This window comes from Tachypleus tridentatus, chromosome 13, assembly GCF_004210375.1.
Source record: "Tachypleus tridentatus isolate NWPU-2018 chromosome 13, ASM421037v1, whole genome shotgun sequence".
NCBI lineage: Eukaryota > Metazoa > Arthropoda > Merostomata > Xiphosura > Limulidae > Tachypleus > Tachypleus tridentatus.
Window position 1 is genome coordinate 22,007,717 of NC_134837.1, and position 14,165 is coordinate 22,021,881.

Below are 14,165 nucleotides of genomic sequence, written 5' to 3' on the forward strand. Positions count from 1 at the left end.
TAAAACTGTTTTAAATGCCACAAGCCTTGATTTCCAAAGTTCCTTGCAAACAAATGGTTCAACTGCAGCTTGTACGTAAATAATAATGTGAGAATCCTACACAAATAGGAGTGCAACATATTCTCCTGATTCCATTCTACCAAATTATCACTTTGAGTTTTGACAAAAAATGGAACCACTAGTTTTCAGTGGGGAGAAAGAGTGGAAAGTATGACAGGAGGCAGCACCTATTGGAAATATATTGTTAATGTAGAAAAATTATAACTTCTGATACACTACATTACCTCTCTCACATAAATACTTAGAATTTGACGTTGAATAAATGGAGGGACTGATGCAAGAAAAAAACAAAAATTCCCACCTTGAAATCATTCAAAGAAAACCCTAAAATTTTATATAAGTTGATTACCTATTAGATTCACAAGTCTTATTTTTATAAACTAAAAAAAAATTCAAATTACTTTTATTACAGTTTCAATAAATTTTTACTTACTGTTGTAATTATTACATCTATTACAAAATCACGAAATATTGAAGAAATTTGTAAATAATTTTCTTGCTTGTTATTACAAATATAATAATCTATTGTTTTATATTTAATGCTTAAATAACTACTGTTGCTCCCTGCTATATAGAAACATAATTAACAGTTTAAACTGTTTCAACCTTATTAGATAATTAATTACCAACTCACTTTAACGTCATCAATCAGAAGAGCCATATCATGGGAAAGGTAAAAATCATTAACTTCAAAGATTAAAGGATAACACAGTACTGTTTGTCCCAAAATACGATACATCTGTTGAAGAAAAAAATTATAAATGCTCTTACTTCTGTTGAAAATTTCTAATGTCAGTTTTAACAAGTTTAAAATATTGTTTAACAATGTAAGGACTTTTCTTTTTCAAAGAAAAAAATATTTTCAAACTTCCTTTATCAACTAATTCCTGTAACTTACTTCCAAATATTAATTCTAATTCTCTTGTTAAAGGCTTGCTGTAATGGACATTTTCCATATTATAAATTTTAATAAAACAATGTACCATTACAAATTTTTAAAATCTGGCAGACATTCAGTAAACATTACAAGTTTACTGTACAAAGTTTTTTGTTTTGTTTTTTTAAATTAAAGACTTGTCCATGAATATATCAAGTTGCCTTGTTGACTAGTCTGAATGAAAAATAATTTTAATATTAAGTTTGAAAAAACTTTTATTCATCTGACATTTTAAAATTTCATTTGTGTATTTTCTGAAACGTTCTAAATAAATGTAAAATGATGTTTTTTTGATAAAACTTTATAATTATACTCTAATCATAGATGAAATAAATCTAAATCACCTTTTTTTTTCTAGAATGACTTCAAATTGTAATATATGAAAGTATACATGTTTATCCTAAATAGTTCAGATCTTTTAATATTTAAATTTTATTGTCATGTTGTTCTTTGAGCCATGTATAACTAATCTTTTGAAACAAATTATTAAACACTTGGTAAGGGTGTAATTCCCAAGTGTACCTCATGAAAATGATTATTTTTTATTTTATTTAATACAACCTTATAACACAAAAAATAGTTTCTAATTTTTATATTTTAGTTACTTTTATAATAATACATAAAGAATACAGATGAAAAACAAGAAATACAGTATTCACCCGAATCTTGTTTTTCTGCTACCTGTCAATTTAACTAAAGCCTAGTTTTTTTATATTGTACTAATTAACTTCTTAGTTAACTAAATAATAAATACCCCTAAAAAACAAAGAATTATACAAAACAAAAAATATATAATGTCCTATAACAATTGCAATTTTTACGACTTTCTGACTATACAACAAGAGACTTTTAAAAATCAGATAAGTTCACTGTTTTTTGATGGAATAAAAAAGAATTTTCTGTACAGAAATAAATGTAATATAAGATGTCATTTGGTAGATTGCAACTTTAGCTTTGTATTACTCATAAATAATATAATATTAAATGTCAGAGAGTACTACTGGCAATTTCTGAAAGAAAGGTTTCAAGTGGCCAGATGAACTGATTTTCTATTTTTTGGCTCTGTAACCAAATAACAATGCAGGTTATAACAAAGTTTTCCCTCAATAATTATAATAAGTAATTTTCCTTACATCTCATATGTCTTGAAGGGTGGCAAGTCAGTTATACAAGGGAGGATATTTAAAGAGCAAAAGTAATTTCTCATACTCAGGAAAATTTACGATTTTTTTAATATAGCATTATAAAACTAAAACATATTAAAACTTGGTTTACTAGCTACATTATAATTCTAACTTTATTTATATACTATGATAATAAAGTACTTTAATTAAACTTTGAATGTAACTCAGTAAAACCTTTGGACATGTCCATGACATGCACGAAAGGATGCCTGTGGTAAGAGGGTTAAAGATCATTATTAATTTTACATTATGAAGATTATAATAGAAAGTAGAATGCCACAGAATGTTTATACAACAAAAGTAGTATTGGAAATGTATTTACTTTACTGGTGCCTAGTGCTCCAATAGGTCTTGGTGGTCTTCCCTTTAAACCCAACTTCTGATTTACACCCAGAAATTGGTATACCTACAACAGTAGAATTCTCTCTATATTATGACACAGTTTTGAAAGTTAATGAAATAAAAATCAGCAGAGAAAACGTTTCTTAGAATTAATTAACTACTTATAATAAAAATGAAAACTTTTGGGCATGACTACAACAGAAGAATGTGCATAGCTAGATAGATAACACTAGATATTGAACAACAGAACAATGTGTGTTACTGGACAACACTTAAGAATGACAACAGAACAGCATATGTTATAGATAACACTTGGAACTACACTGGAAGAGTACGCATAGTTAGAAGACATTGACAGCATCAGAAGAATATGTGTGGCTAAACAACATTTGCACTTGACAGTAACAACATGAGAACAATATGTGTGGCTAAACAACATTTGACAGTAACAACATGAGAACAATATGTGTGGCTAAACAACACTTGACAGTAACAACATGAGAACAATATGTGTGGCTAAACAACACTTGACAGTAACAACATGAGAACAATATGTGTGGCTAAACAACATTTGACAGTAACAACATGAGAACAATATGTGTGGCTAAACAACACTTGACAGTAACAACATGAGAACAATATGTGTGGCTAAACAACATTTGACAGTAACAACATGAGAACAATATGAGTTGTTAGACAATACTTTACAGCAACCGTAACAAAATAGTACATGCAGCTACACAAGAGTTGACAGCAACATCACAAGAGCGGTGAGCGTAGCCGCACAAGAGTTGACAGCAACATCACAAGAGCGGTGAGCGTAGCCGCACAAGAGTTGACAGCAACATCACAAGAGCGGTGAGCGTAGCCGCACAACAGTTGACAGCAACATCACAAGACAGCAACATCACAAGAGCGGTGTGCGTAGCCACACAACAGTTGACAGCAACATCACAAAAGCGGTATGTGTGGCCACACAACAGTTGACAGCAACATCACAAAAACGGCATGTGTAGCCACACAACAGTTGACAGCAACATCACAAAAACGGCATGTGTAGCCACACAACAGTTGACAGCAACATCACAAAAAGAGTATGCATAGCTATACAACAGTTGACAGCAACATCAAAACAGTTTGTCCAGCTAGACAATATAGGACAGCAACATCAGAATAGTATGTGTATTTACATAACAAAGCAGAAGAGCATATGTAAATATTCAACAAATGACCAAGTGATGTTTCACCCATTAAACCTTCAATATAAATTCCTTTCACTTCGTCTTATATTCATTGATATTTTGTTCTTGTTCCTATTACATGTGTTGTGAAGTTTAGTATTAACTCATCATACATATTTTAGCTATCAATTAATTCTTTCTCTTCTATGATTACTGTTAACAAAAACAAAACATGTACATGATATCATATCCCAGTACAAAAGTGTACATCTGTGGTTAACACAGTAGTTAAGACAAAAAAAAAAGTTTCATTTTCACAAATATTTAAATATAACATTTCTATTATGTGACTCAAAACATTAAGACACAGCCCTGGTAATTTCTTTCTTCAGAATATTAAATATCAGGCTTTAGCAAAACAATGTGTAATAAGAAATTCACCAACCTCTCTGATTTACTACAAATAACAGTTCCAAATAATTTCACTTACTTTAACTAGCTGTCGTGGAGGCCAGATCTGCACAGGTTCCACTTCATGTGGTGTTTGGGTCTGTATTCCATAGGTGGCCATCATTGCTTGAAGTCTCATACTTTCAGCAATCAGGACCACCTGAACAACAAGGTCACTAGCTGTACCCTGCTCCAAAGTATAAAAAAAAAAAGAAAGAGAAGAAACCTAATATAGCAATGTTATACTTTACATGTGACAATACATTTGGTAAATTCTTGTACATTTAGAATAAGCTTTCTTTTTCTGTCATTTCTCACACCATGCTTACCTGGAATGTAAAAAAAAAAAAAGGAAATTAAAATAGTTATACTCATTACCAAGTTGATTTTTATTTCTGTTCTAAATAATTAGCTTGCTCAGATCTAAAGTTAGTATTAATTTTTCAAGTAGACTTCTCTAGAGATAAGAAATGTTTCTACTTTGAATAAAACCAAGAAACAGTACTGAGCTAAATTAGTTGCAACACTTCATTATATCAAAGTTAAACAATTTTCTTCATTAACATGTTTTTAAATTATATACTACATGAAAACTATTTACAATTAGGCTTACTTGTTACCTTAAAAACTGTTTTTAAATAATTTAATAAAGTTCCTTAAATAATGAATTGCTTTAGAAACAAGAATAATCCTAAATTAATTACATATTGTTAATCAAGAACTAAAGTGTTACCATCCATCAAATAACAATAGAATAGTAGTTCATTGTACAGACATTATCACTCACAGTGTCACAACTTATTATCAGTTAAATAAACATAAATTTTCATTTACCATGTTAAAACAAATTACTAGTTAAGCATGCACATGTACCATTTATCATGTTACAAGAAATTACTAGTTAAGCATGCGCATGTACCATTTATCATGTTACAAGAAATTACTAGTTAAGCATGTACATGTACCATTTACCACGTTAAAACAGATTAGTAGTTAATAAACATACACTTTTGTTCATCATGTTACAACAAATTACTAGTTAAGCATGCACATGTACCATTTATCATGTTACAACACACCAGTCACTCTATAAACAAATTATTATTGCTTTTACTTTTTGTTGATTGTTTTGAAGCATGAAGCTGCACAATGGGTTGTCTATGCTGTGACGATTGTCAAAACCTGACCTTTAGCATTATCAGCTGTCAGAATCATTCACAAGTCCCATCACATTAGAATAAATTAGTGGTTAAACAGACACAAATTACCATTTGTCATGTTAAAACAAATTAAAACTTCCACATACACATTATTATCCATCATATTACAACAAATTAGTAGTTCAGTGGGTAAATAAACCAAAGAAATACAATAAAGTCACTTACAATGATGTGTATAAAATATTTGTGGAGTTTTTCAGTTCTTTTTAACTCACCAATTAGTAATTAAAAAAAAAAACTGTAATATCACCATCAAACAGCTGACCCCTGTATGTGAAGCTTTTGGGTCAATATCTTAAAACTTGGTTTGTCATCCATTTTCAAACTTCACCTGTAGATTACCTCACACACAATTATGAAGAATACGATGTCCAAAGAACCAGTATTTACGTCAGTGCTTCAACAAATCAAATCTGGATTTGATATTCCCATAAGGTCCCCCATTGTCACAAAGATAAATCTGAGGATTTGCAATGCCAGAGTCTAGGTTTTGATACACGTGGTGGGCAGAGCATAGATAGCCCACTGTGTATTGATTTAGTATACTGAAGAAATGAAAAATGTTCATATTTTCAGTTCCACACAGCTACAAAATGCATAAAGTTTTGTCTGTAAACAAAACCTACTTGTCAACTTGTTTCATAGAATTTATCTGTTCATCCCAGAAAATAAAAAAGTTTATTTTTGCTTAAACCCTATAACCCCATCAGAACATATATTATCCATATCCTGATTTTTAAGTAATTCCCTTAGTTTTTATACATCCCTTACCATGGGTGTCTGCAGAAACTGTTCCAAGAATAGTAGGCAAAGTCAAAATCAAGAATCAAAAGACCAGCATTTGAAATTTTGCTGTTACAGTCAAGAGAACAGGAAAGCTCTCATAGCCATATTTGATGAGTTTAATATTTCTTAAGTTAGTTTAAGCCATACTGCAGACTTGCATCTATATATGCTCTATAGATGCAAGTTTTGGTTCGTTCTTTTAGATTCTTAACCCTATAGGGTAATTTTACCTTATATAAAACAAGAGTTTATATAAATACAGTAATTTGACAATGCATAAAATGCAATATTTCAGCATTTACTGTTTATGTATGGTAAGAGCAGTAAGACTACATCAGTCTCTCTGATAACCTGCTTCAGGTATTACTGACAGGTGGAAACAGTCTGACCCTAATCACTAAAACCGTATCAGTCTATTTGATGACCTCGATGAAAACTGCCATGCCCAATATATAAGAAGCCACCAAGTTAGTGATGTTTTTCAATATTTAGCTACACAGTAGGTGTCTTGAGATTTTACATAAAGCTGCTGACAAACCTGGGGACTTTTATTTGAATTTAAAATTAAATTTAATAAGTAGTGCAGAATCATGAAGTGATTAAAAAATTCTAAATTAATATACTTAAACTGAATGAATAAGGAATTATGCTTTTTATTTTCTGAATGGGGCCTTTCTAAGTAGGACAAAAAGGGTTTAAATTAATTCCATTTGTTGCTTGAATTGAACACCATGAAATAAATTTTCAGACCAAAGACAAAACTGATAATACTTCGTACTACTGAAAACAGTGTTAGTACTATATGTAATCTGGATTATTAAAATTTGGCCTTTCTGTTGATTATAAATAACATAAAACACCAGGAAAAATTATTAGCTATTTACAAAAGACAGGATATGTCAGGTGGATGTGGCAAGTGGGTTTGATTAAATTTAATAAATTTTCTATTTTATGATTCCACAAACAAACAAGATTGAATGATATAAAAAATTACACTTTGCCTCAGTAATGTCTATATTATAATGAATAATTTATATTAAATTCTGTATTTCGAAGAGGGATGGTAAATAAATTAGAGAAGAAGGAACACCTAGGGAACAAACGTAATGATTCTTATACTGAGGGAGATTGAAGATTTGTTGAAATGTCTTCTTATAAAACTAACCCAACAAGGACCAACATTCTAATTTAAAGATGAAAGTTTAAATTATTATAAATTAAAAACATTAAAACTTAAGTGACTTAGTAATCAATTCATTCATTGGAAAACATAACAATAAAGTAAAAGATGAATTTTATAATATGCAGCATTTAATAAACATTTCAGAAATTTCAAAATTCCATTTTCAGTTATCTAGAGGTACAAAACAAACACAGTTGTAATTACAACAGAAATATAATGTAATTTGTAATACATAACAACTAAACAATTTGAATAAAAAAAAATGAAATAGTAATGAAAAAGAAGAAAGTATCAGAAGTTCAGCATCATGTTTGGTTGCCCAGAGAATTTTAAAGTTGTAGAGATAAACTGGATTCTCTGTTCCTGTATTGTGTTGGTTGATAGCATACTTTTGAGAATTTGTAATTTTGTTTTCTAGTTTTTATAGAAAAATTCTTATGTTCTAATGGTTGTACTTTGAGATGGCATTTGGTTTCACCAACATATGAGGTTCTACAGTCTCCACATGTCAACAACTAGAAGAGAAGTGAACAATGGGTAATCAACACCTGATCTTTTTTAGTGGAAAAATTAGGTTTAAAATTAATTTTCAGGTCAATATGGGGATAGTAAAAATTACACAATTTTTTCAATTGTTCCATAGTAATGGAGCTCTGTCTCCTAAGATATAGTAAACAGGTATATTAGGAACGTTTGGGCACAGTGGGTATCGTAAGTGGTTTGACAAACAAATTAGTTAGAAATGAAAAAGTTATTTTCTCCATGCAATGCTCAGGGCAACTGTTCTGAAAGAGAATGCTTTGTATGGTAAAAACTTCTATGTTAAGGGATAGATAAGAAGAGGCTAATAAACCCAATTTAGTAGGCAGAGAATAAAACAGTATTTGAAAGAAAAGAGAATAAAACTGTCAAACTCGGTTAAAAAGCCAGTAAATGTGTTTTAAGATGGAAGTTGTGAAGCCATTAGCATCATGCTCAACAAGAACTTAATAAGCTTGAGTTTATTGTGATTATTAAGAACAATGAACATTTTTTTCACATTGTTACCTTTGTTGAACATAACATTTCTGGTTTTTTGTCCTGTCAGGTGGTGATATTTTTGGTGCAGGAGAGTTCTCTTCAACCATGGTGCATGTTTGTTTTTTTTAATCAGCTAATATTTTCACATTTATGTGATGGTTTTAAAGCTAAATACATAAAAAATAATTCTAACTCTTAGTGGGTTAAAGGTCATGACATGCACACTCTGATCTACCAGCAGCAAGAGAATTAACACAGTGGAAAACTAATAAATGTTGGAGCAGGTTTATGTCATTATCAGGTGCAACTAGTTTACCTAGACACAGAAATATAATACAATACAAAACAAAAGTCACATAACTGGCATAAAGAAACTTTGTTAAGGTTTGGTTGTTTTTTTTTTAAGATTATGGTGTTTTTACTTTTAAATAGATATACTACAGTTTTAATGAGTTGCAATGTTTATAAACATGATTTCTTATTATGTTAAACAAATAAAATCACCATCAACCCAAATAAGTTTGTTGTTTAATAAGTACGGTGAGTAAATGAAAAATATATTTGGTGACTTGTAATTATATTTTCTTTATTTTTATGCTCACCCTATCCAAACAATGTACATAAAAGAATTGGCAAGCTGACAAGTTAATTACTTCTAATTGAAATCATATGTTTTAAAAGAAAACACAACTTTTAGTTCTGATAGTAAAACATGTTTTTATTATCTGATTCACAAAAACAAATGTAATACAGTAAAATCTGTACAAGCCAAAAGTATCAAAATTTTGCAGCATCATTTTGAGATTTCTCTTATAAAAGGTCCTCTATGTGGCAGAACCTGCATCATGTGGATGGAAAACTGTATTTCACCCACTTCATCTATCAACATGTGGGATTAGAACCCGAGTAAGGTGGAAGAAATGTTTTTGATTAAACATTAGTTTCTTATTTAATTAATAATTTCATTAAATATTAATAAATTCTTATTTAATTAATAATTTCTTTAAATATTAATAAATTCTCAGACATTTTGTTACAGTAAGTATTGGTTAAATATATTCTGTTCTTTTTTCTGCTGTCATTATTCCAGAGGTTGCTATTTGACAGAACGACTGACTGTACTTTTGGTTGGATTTGCTGACAGGAAAACTAGAGAAACCAAGGGTAATAGGTAAAAGTGAAAATCCACGCTGTTTCAAAAATTTAAGGGCAAATCAACTTCCTGTGGAATGGAAAGCGAATAATAAAGTGTGGATAACAAGTGCTATCTTCGAGGAATTTTTTAACAAGTTAAACAAGAGAATGGAACAAGAAAATAGGAATATTCTACTTTTCCTAGATAATGTAACTTGTCACCCAAGAGTTCAACTTTCAAATATTCGTTTAGTCTTTGTAACTCCATGTACAACATCAGTTCTACAGCCACTACATCAGTGGTTCTTAACCTGGGTTCAGTCGAACCCCAGGGGTTCGGCGGAGGTCAAGACACACATACTGTGTGTGTGTGTGTCTGTTCCGTTCACCCTACTCATATGATTTGTGACATCATGCTCCATTTGGCCATCATTGGCTGAGGCTGATCATGTCACATCACTTGGCCTTAATATCTGTGCTGCAGGGAACTTCGTGCACTTAGCAGTCAACTTGCAACTGTAGTAATCGTGCATCATTTGTGATTTTTTCCTAATCTTTCAATCCCTTCATACTAACTATGTTGAGTAAAAACAGAAAGTGGTCGGACGAATACATACAACATGGATTCACTTGTATAACTGAACATGATGGGAGTCAGCGTCCTCAATGCATGATTTGCAATGCCAAGTTGATCAATTCTAGTATAGCACTGGCAAAACTAAGAGAACACTCCCTAAAGCTGCATGGAAATGGGAAATACAAGAATACAACACTTGCTGAATTCAAGGTAAAGAGAGCCAGATTCATCGAAAAGGCGACTTTGCCTGTTCTCGGCTTTGTACCCATCAACAAACCTATCCTCACAGCATCGTACGAACTTGCGTACTTGATTGTAAAGCAGGGCAAACCACACACCAGTGGCAAAGCACTCGTAAAACCAGCTGCGTTGAAGATGGCAAATATCATGCTGGAAAAAGCTGCTGAAAATAAGTTATCCCAATTTCCTCTTTCAAATGACACCATCAGCAGCAGAATAGATGACATGAGCAATGACATCTTGGCTCAAGTAGTTGCAGATCTGATTTCAAGCCCAGCAAACTTCAGCCTTCAACTCGACGAGACCACCTATGTTTCCAATCTAAGCCAAATTGTTGTATTTGTGCGCTATGTGAAAAACGACGAGATAAAAGAAGATTTTTTATTTTGTAAGCCTCTTACAACAACAACTAAGGCAGCCGACGTGAAGAAACTTGTAGATGACTTCTTCAGAGACAACAATCTTTCGTGAGATATGGTTTCTGCAGTTTGTTTGGACGGAGCTCCAGTCATGCTGGGACAAAACTCTGGATTTCGTGCGCTGGTGAAAGTCAATGCACCACACATTGTGTTCTGCACAGGCATTGCATTGGCAACAAAAACTTTACCTTCAAAACTGGCAGAAGTATTAAAAATTGTAGTGGAATGTGTGAACTTTGTGTGAAATAGTGCCCTGAAGCACTGCATCTTCAAAGAGCTGTCTAATGAAATGGGCTCTGAATTCGAGGTACTTCTGTATCATTCTAATGTTTGGTGGTTATCCCGGGAAAGGTGCTGAATCTTGTTTTTGCCATGCGTGTGGAATTAGCCCTGTTTTCGCAAGAGCACCAACACTGTCATGCAGATTGCTTCGAAAAATCCGAGTTCATTCTCATTTTGGCATAGATGGCCGATATCTTCAATGCTCTCAATCAACAGATGCAGGGCGGTGGAGTCAACATCATCAAATCAGAAGAAAACCTGAAGGCTTTTAAAATAAAGCTACCGTTATGGAAATGACAAACAGAGAATGATAACTTCACAAACTTTCCCCTGCTGGACGACTGTGCAAGTAAGATCAAAGATGTGTCTGAAACTGGAGACATCTCTGTACCCGGGGAACTGAAGCAAGCAATTTCCATGCACTTAGATGAGCTCGCAAAGTCTCTCGACGGATACTTCCCCACCAGAGAGTCATATCCAGCATGGATGAGACAGCTGTTCACGTTTAGTGTTGCAACAGCAGATGTCAATGATTAATACCTCGACGAAATAATTGAACTTCAGCAAAGCCAGGTTCAACAGCAACTTTTCAAAACAACAATGCTCTTAACGTTTTGGTGTCACCAAATCGTAGCGTACTCTCTTATTGCTAAGAAAGCCTTTGAGATACTCATACTGTTTGTTACAATGTATCTTCGTGAGCAATCCTTTTCGAGAATGGTAGACAGAAAAATGAAGAAAAGGAACAGACTTTGTTGCAAAAATGATATGAGAGTGGCACTTGCCAAGGTGAAGCCATGCATTTCTGAACTTGTCTCTGAAAGACAACAGCAAAAGTCACATTGATTTGCAGTAAATATTCATTGAGTTATGTTTTTGTTTTTGTGTGAAATTCATGTTTTGTTGGTTTTGTTCTTTGAACATAGTGATATTGTGTGCAACTGATGCATGGTTCATTTTGTGCACTAATAAATTTTTTTGAATTTGAAAAAAATCATATTTTATTTTTCCAATTAGGAAGGGTTCAGTGAATGCAAGTACGAAACTTCTGGGGTTCAGTACCTCTAACAAGGTTAAGAACCACTATTATTAGATAATGGAATTATACAATGTATAAATTGAATTACAGAAAATTGATGCTTCAGCATATTACTGCAAACATGGATGACTGTAAAAGAGCATCTGAAATGACCATGAAAGTTGACGTGTTAGATACAATTGCATTTTAAGTCATTCAATCAAATGCATAGAAGATGAATGCATAATAAAGTACTTTTGAAACTGTGGATTTATTCTTGATAATGGCAGAGATTGTGGAGAAGTTGTGTTATGACGATTATAGTGAAATCCAAACTCTGATTGAGAAAACTGATGCAGCTGATTCTGTGAATATGGAAAGTTTTGTGAATGTTGACAAGAATGTTTTGACAAAAACTGATGTATAATAGAATTGCTAGATGGTAACAGTGTGAAAGATTCAGAAGATGAACAAGATGGAAAAGATAGCGAGGAAATAGAAATTCCTACTTCACTGCAAGTGTTAAGTTATATTAATGCTATTAAATAATATGCAAAAATGAAAGGGGAAAATGAACTTCACGGAAAGGCCGTAGAATTGGTGTTCTCTTTTAACCATGAGAAAGCTCATTAACAAAAATGAAACAGTCAAAATTGGACACTTTCTTCAAATAAATTTGATTAAGGTTTTGTGTACTTGTGTATATTTTGAATGTCTATTTTTGTTCTTATTCTAATAAATATAGCATAAACAGTATAATAACTTTATTCACAAATGTCTTCCTTCCTTGATTCAAGCAAGTATAATGTTCCTCTCAAAAATTATGTATAATTAAGGAAATGCATGTTCACTGTCTAAGCCAGAAAACCTGCTTAAGCCAGAAAGTTTACTCAGTCCTGTGCAATTCTGCCTTAGACAGGTCTTACCATAGTTAATGTGTATGTGAAATAAGTGTATACAGAGATGAACAGCAGCAAAGTTAATATTATTATACCCACAATGAAAACATCACTTGGAGTAAACTAATATAATACTTTATAATTTTCTCTGCAATTCTCCTATTAGAGTCAATCAAAGTTATAAAACAGTAACTACATAAACCACTTGTGAATATATATTACACCCAAACTGCACAAACATGGTGGTACACAGGTAGAAAGGATGTTTATTTTATGGCTTGATTTTCTGCCAACAGTATATAGAAAAAAGTATCAAATATCTGGAAAATATTGAAACTGTACACACATTTGTCAAAACAATTAATGACATCTCATTAACTTTCAGTAAAAAACAACAGAACATACTAGCACAAGTTTTTGTACAGAACATACTAGCACAAGTTTTTGTAGAGTAAGTGACATCCTCTTGCTGTATACCAGTGAGCTAGATAATAGAAGAATACTGTAACTATAACTTTAAGTTAAAATCAAAGAAGTCAGTCAGCATCAAAGAGACATTGAAGTATCACAGTGAGTCAGTACCTGAGAGAGCAAATGGACATCTATGAAACAGACAAGGAAACATCAGTTTCAATATGAAAATAGGCAGAATAATATCATGTTATAATAATGAAGTGCTTGAGAAAGTTATAAAGCTAGTACACACCCTATTATTTCATCATATTACAACATACTAGTATTCCAAAGAAAACACATTACCATTTATTATGTAACAACAGACTAGTGGTTCAACAGACACACACTATCATGTTACAACAGATTAGTGGTTCAACAGACACACACTATCATGTTACAACAGACTAGTGGTTCAACAGACACACACTATCATGCACCATGTTGCAACAGATTAGTGGTTCAACAGACACACACTATCATGTTGCAACAGATTAGTGGTTCAACAGACACACACTATCATGTTACAACAGATTAGTGGTTCAACAGACACACACTATCATGCACCATGTTGCAACACATTAGTAGTTAAACATACACCACTGCCATCCATCACATTACAATAGACTGATAGTTAAATGGACACAAATTATAATCCATTATAACAATATACTAGTAGTTCAATGGGTACACATTATCATTTGTTATCTTAAGAAAATAAAAATCTCTAGATACAAGCATCATGCACAACTACTTCCTACAAATTATTTGGAATAAGTT

General features: G+C 32.1%; 1 protein-coding gene across 12 annotated transcripts in view; it reads right to left on the reverse strand.

Moving 5' to 3' along the window:
- Positions 1-14,165, reverse strand: part of LOC143240204 (putative phosphorylase b kinase regulatory subunit beta) — a 125,233-nt gene that overhangs the window by 34,050 nt on the left and 77,018 nt on the right. For 6 of the 12 annotated variants that reach the window (XM_076482282.1, XM_076482283.1, XM_076482284.1 and 3 more), the window contains 3 exons: positions 4,195-4,353; positions 2,504-2,587; positions 695-799 (listed from right to left, as the gene is read on the reverse strand). In XM_076482282.1, coding sequence (XP_076338397.1) covers positions 695-799; positions 2,504-2,587; positions 4,195-4,353 — 348 coding nt within the window. The remainder of the gene's footprint in view (positions 1-694; positions 800-2,503; positions 2,588-4,194; positions 4,354-14,165) is intronic. The other 6 variants (XM_076482288.1, XM_076482291.1, XM_076482287.1 and 3 more) reach the window with 2 other exon arrangements.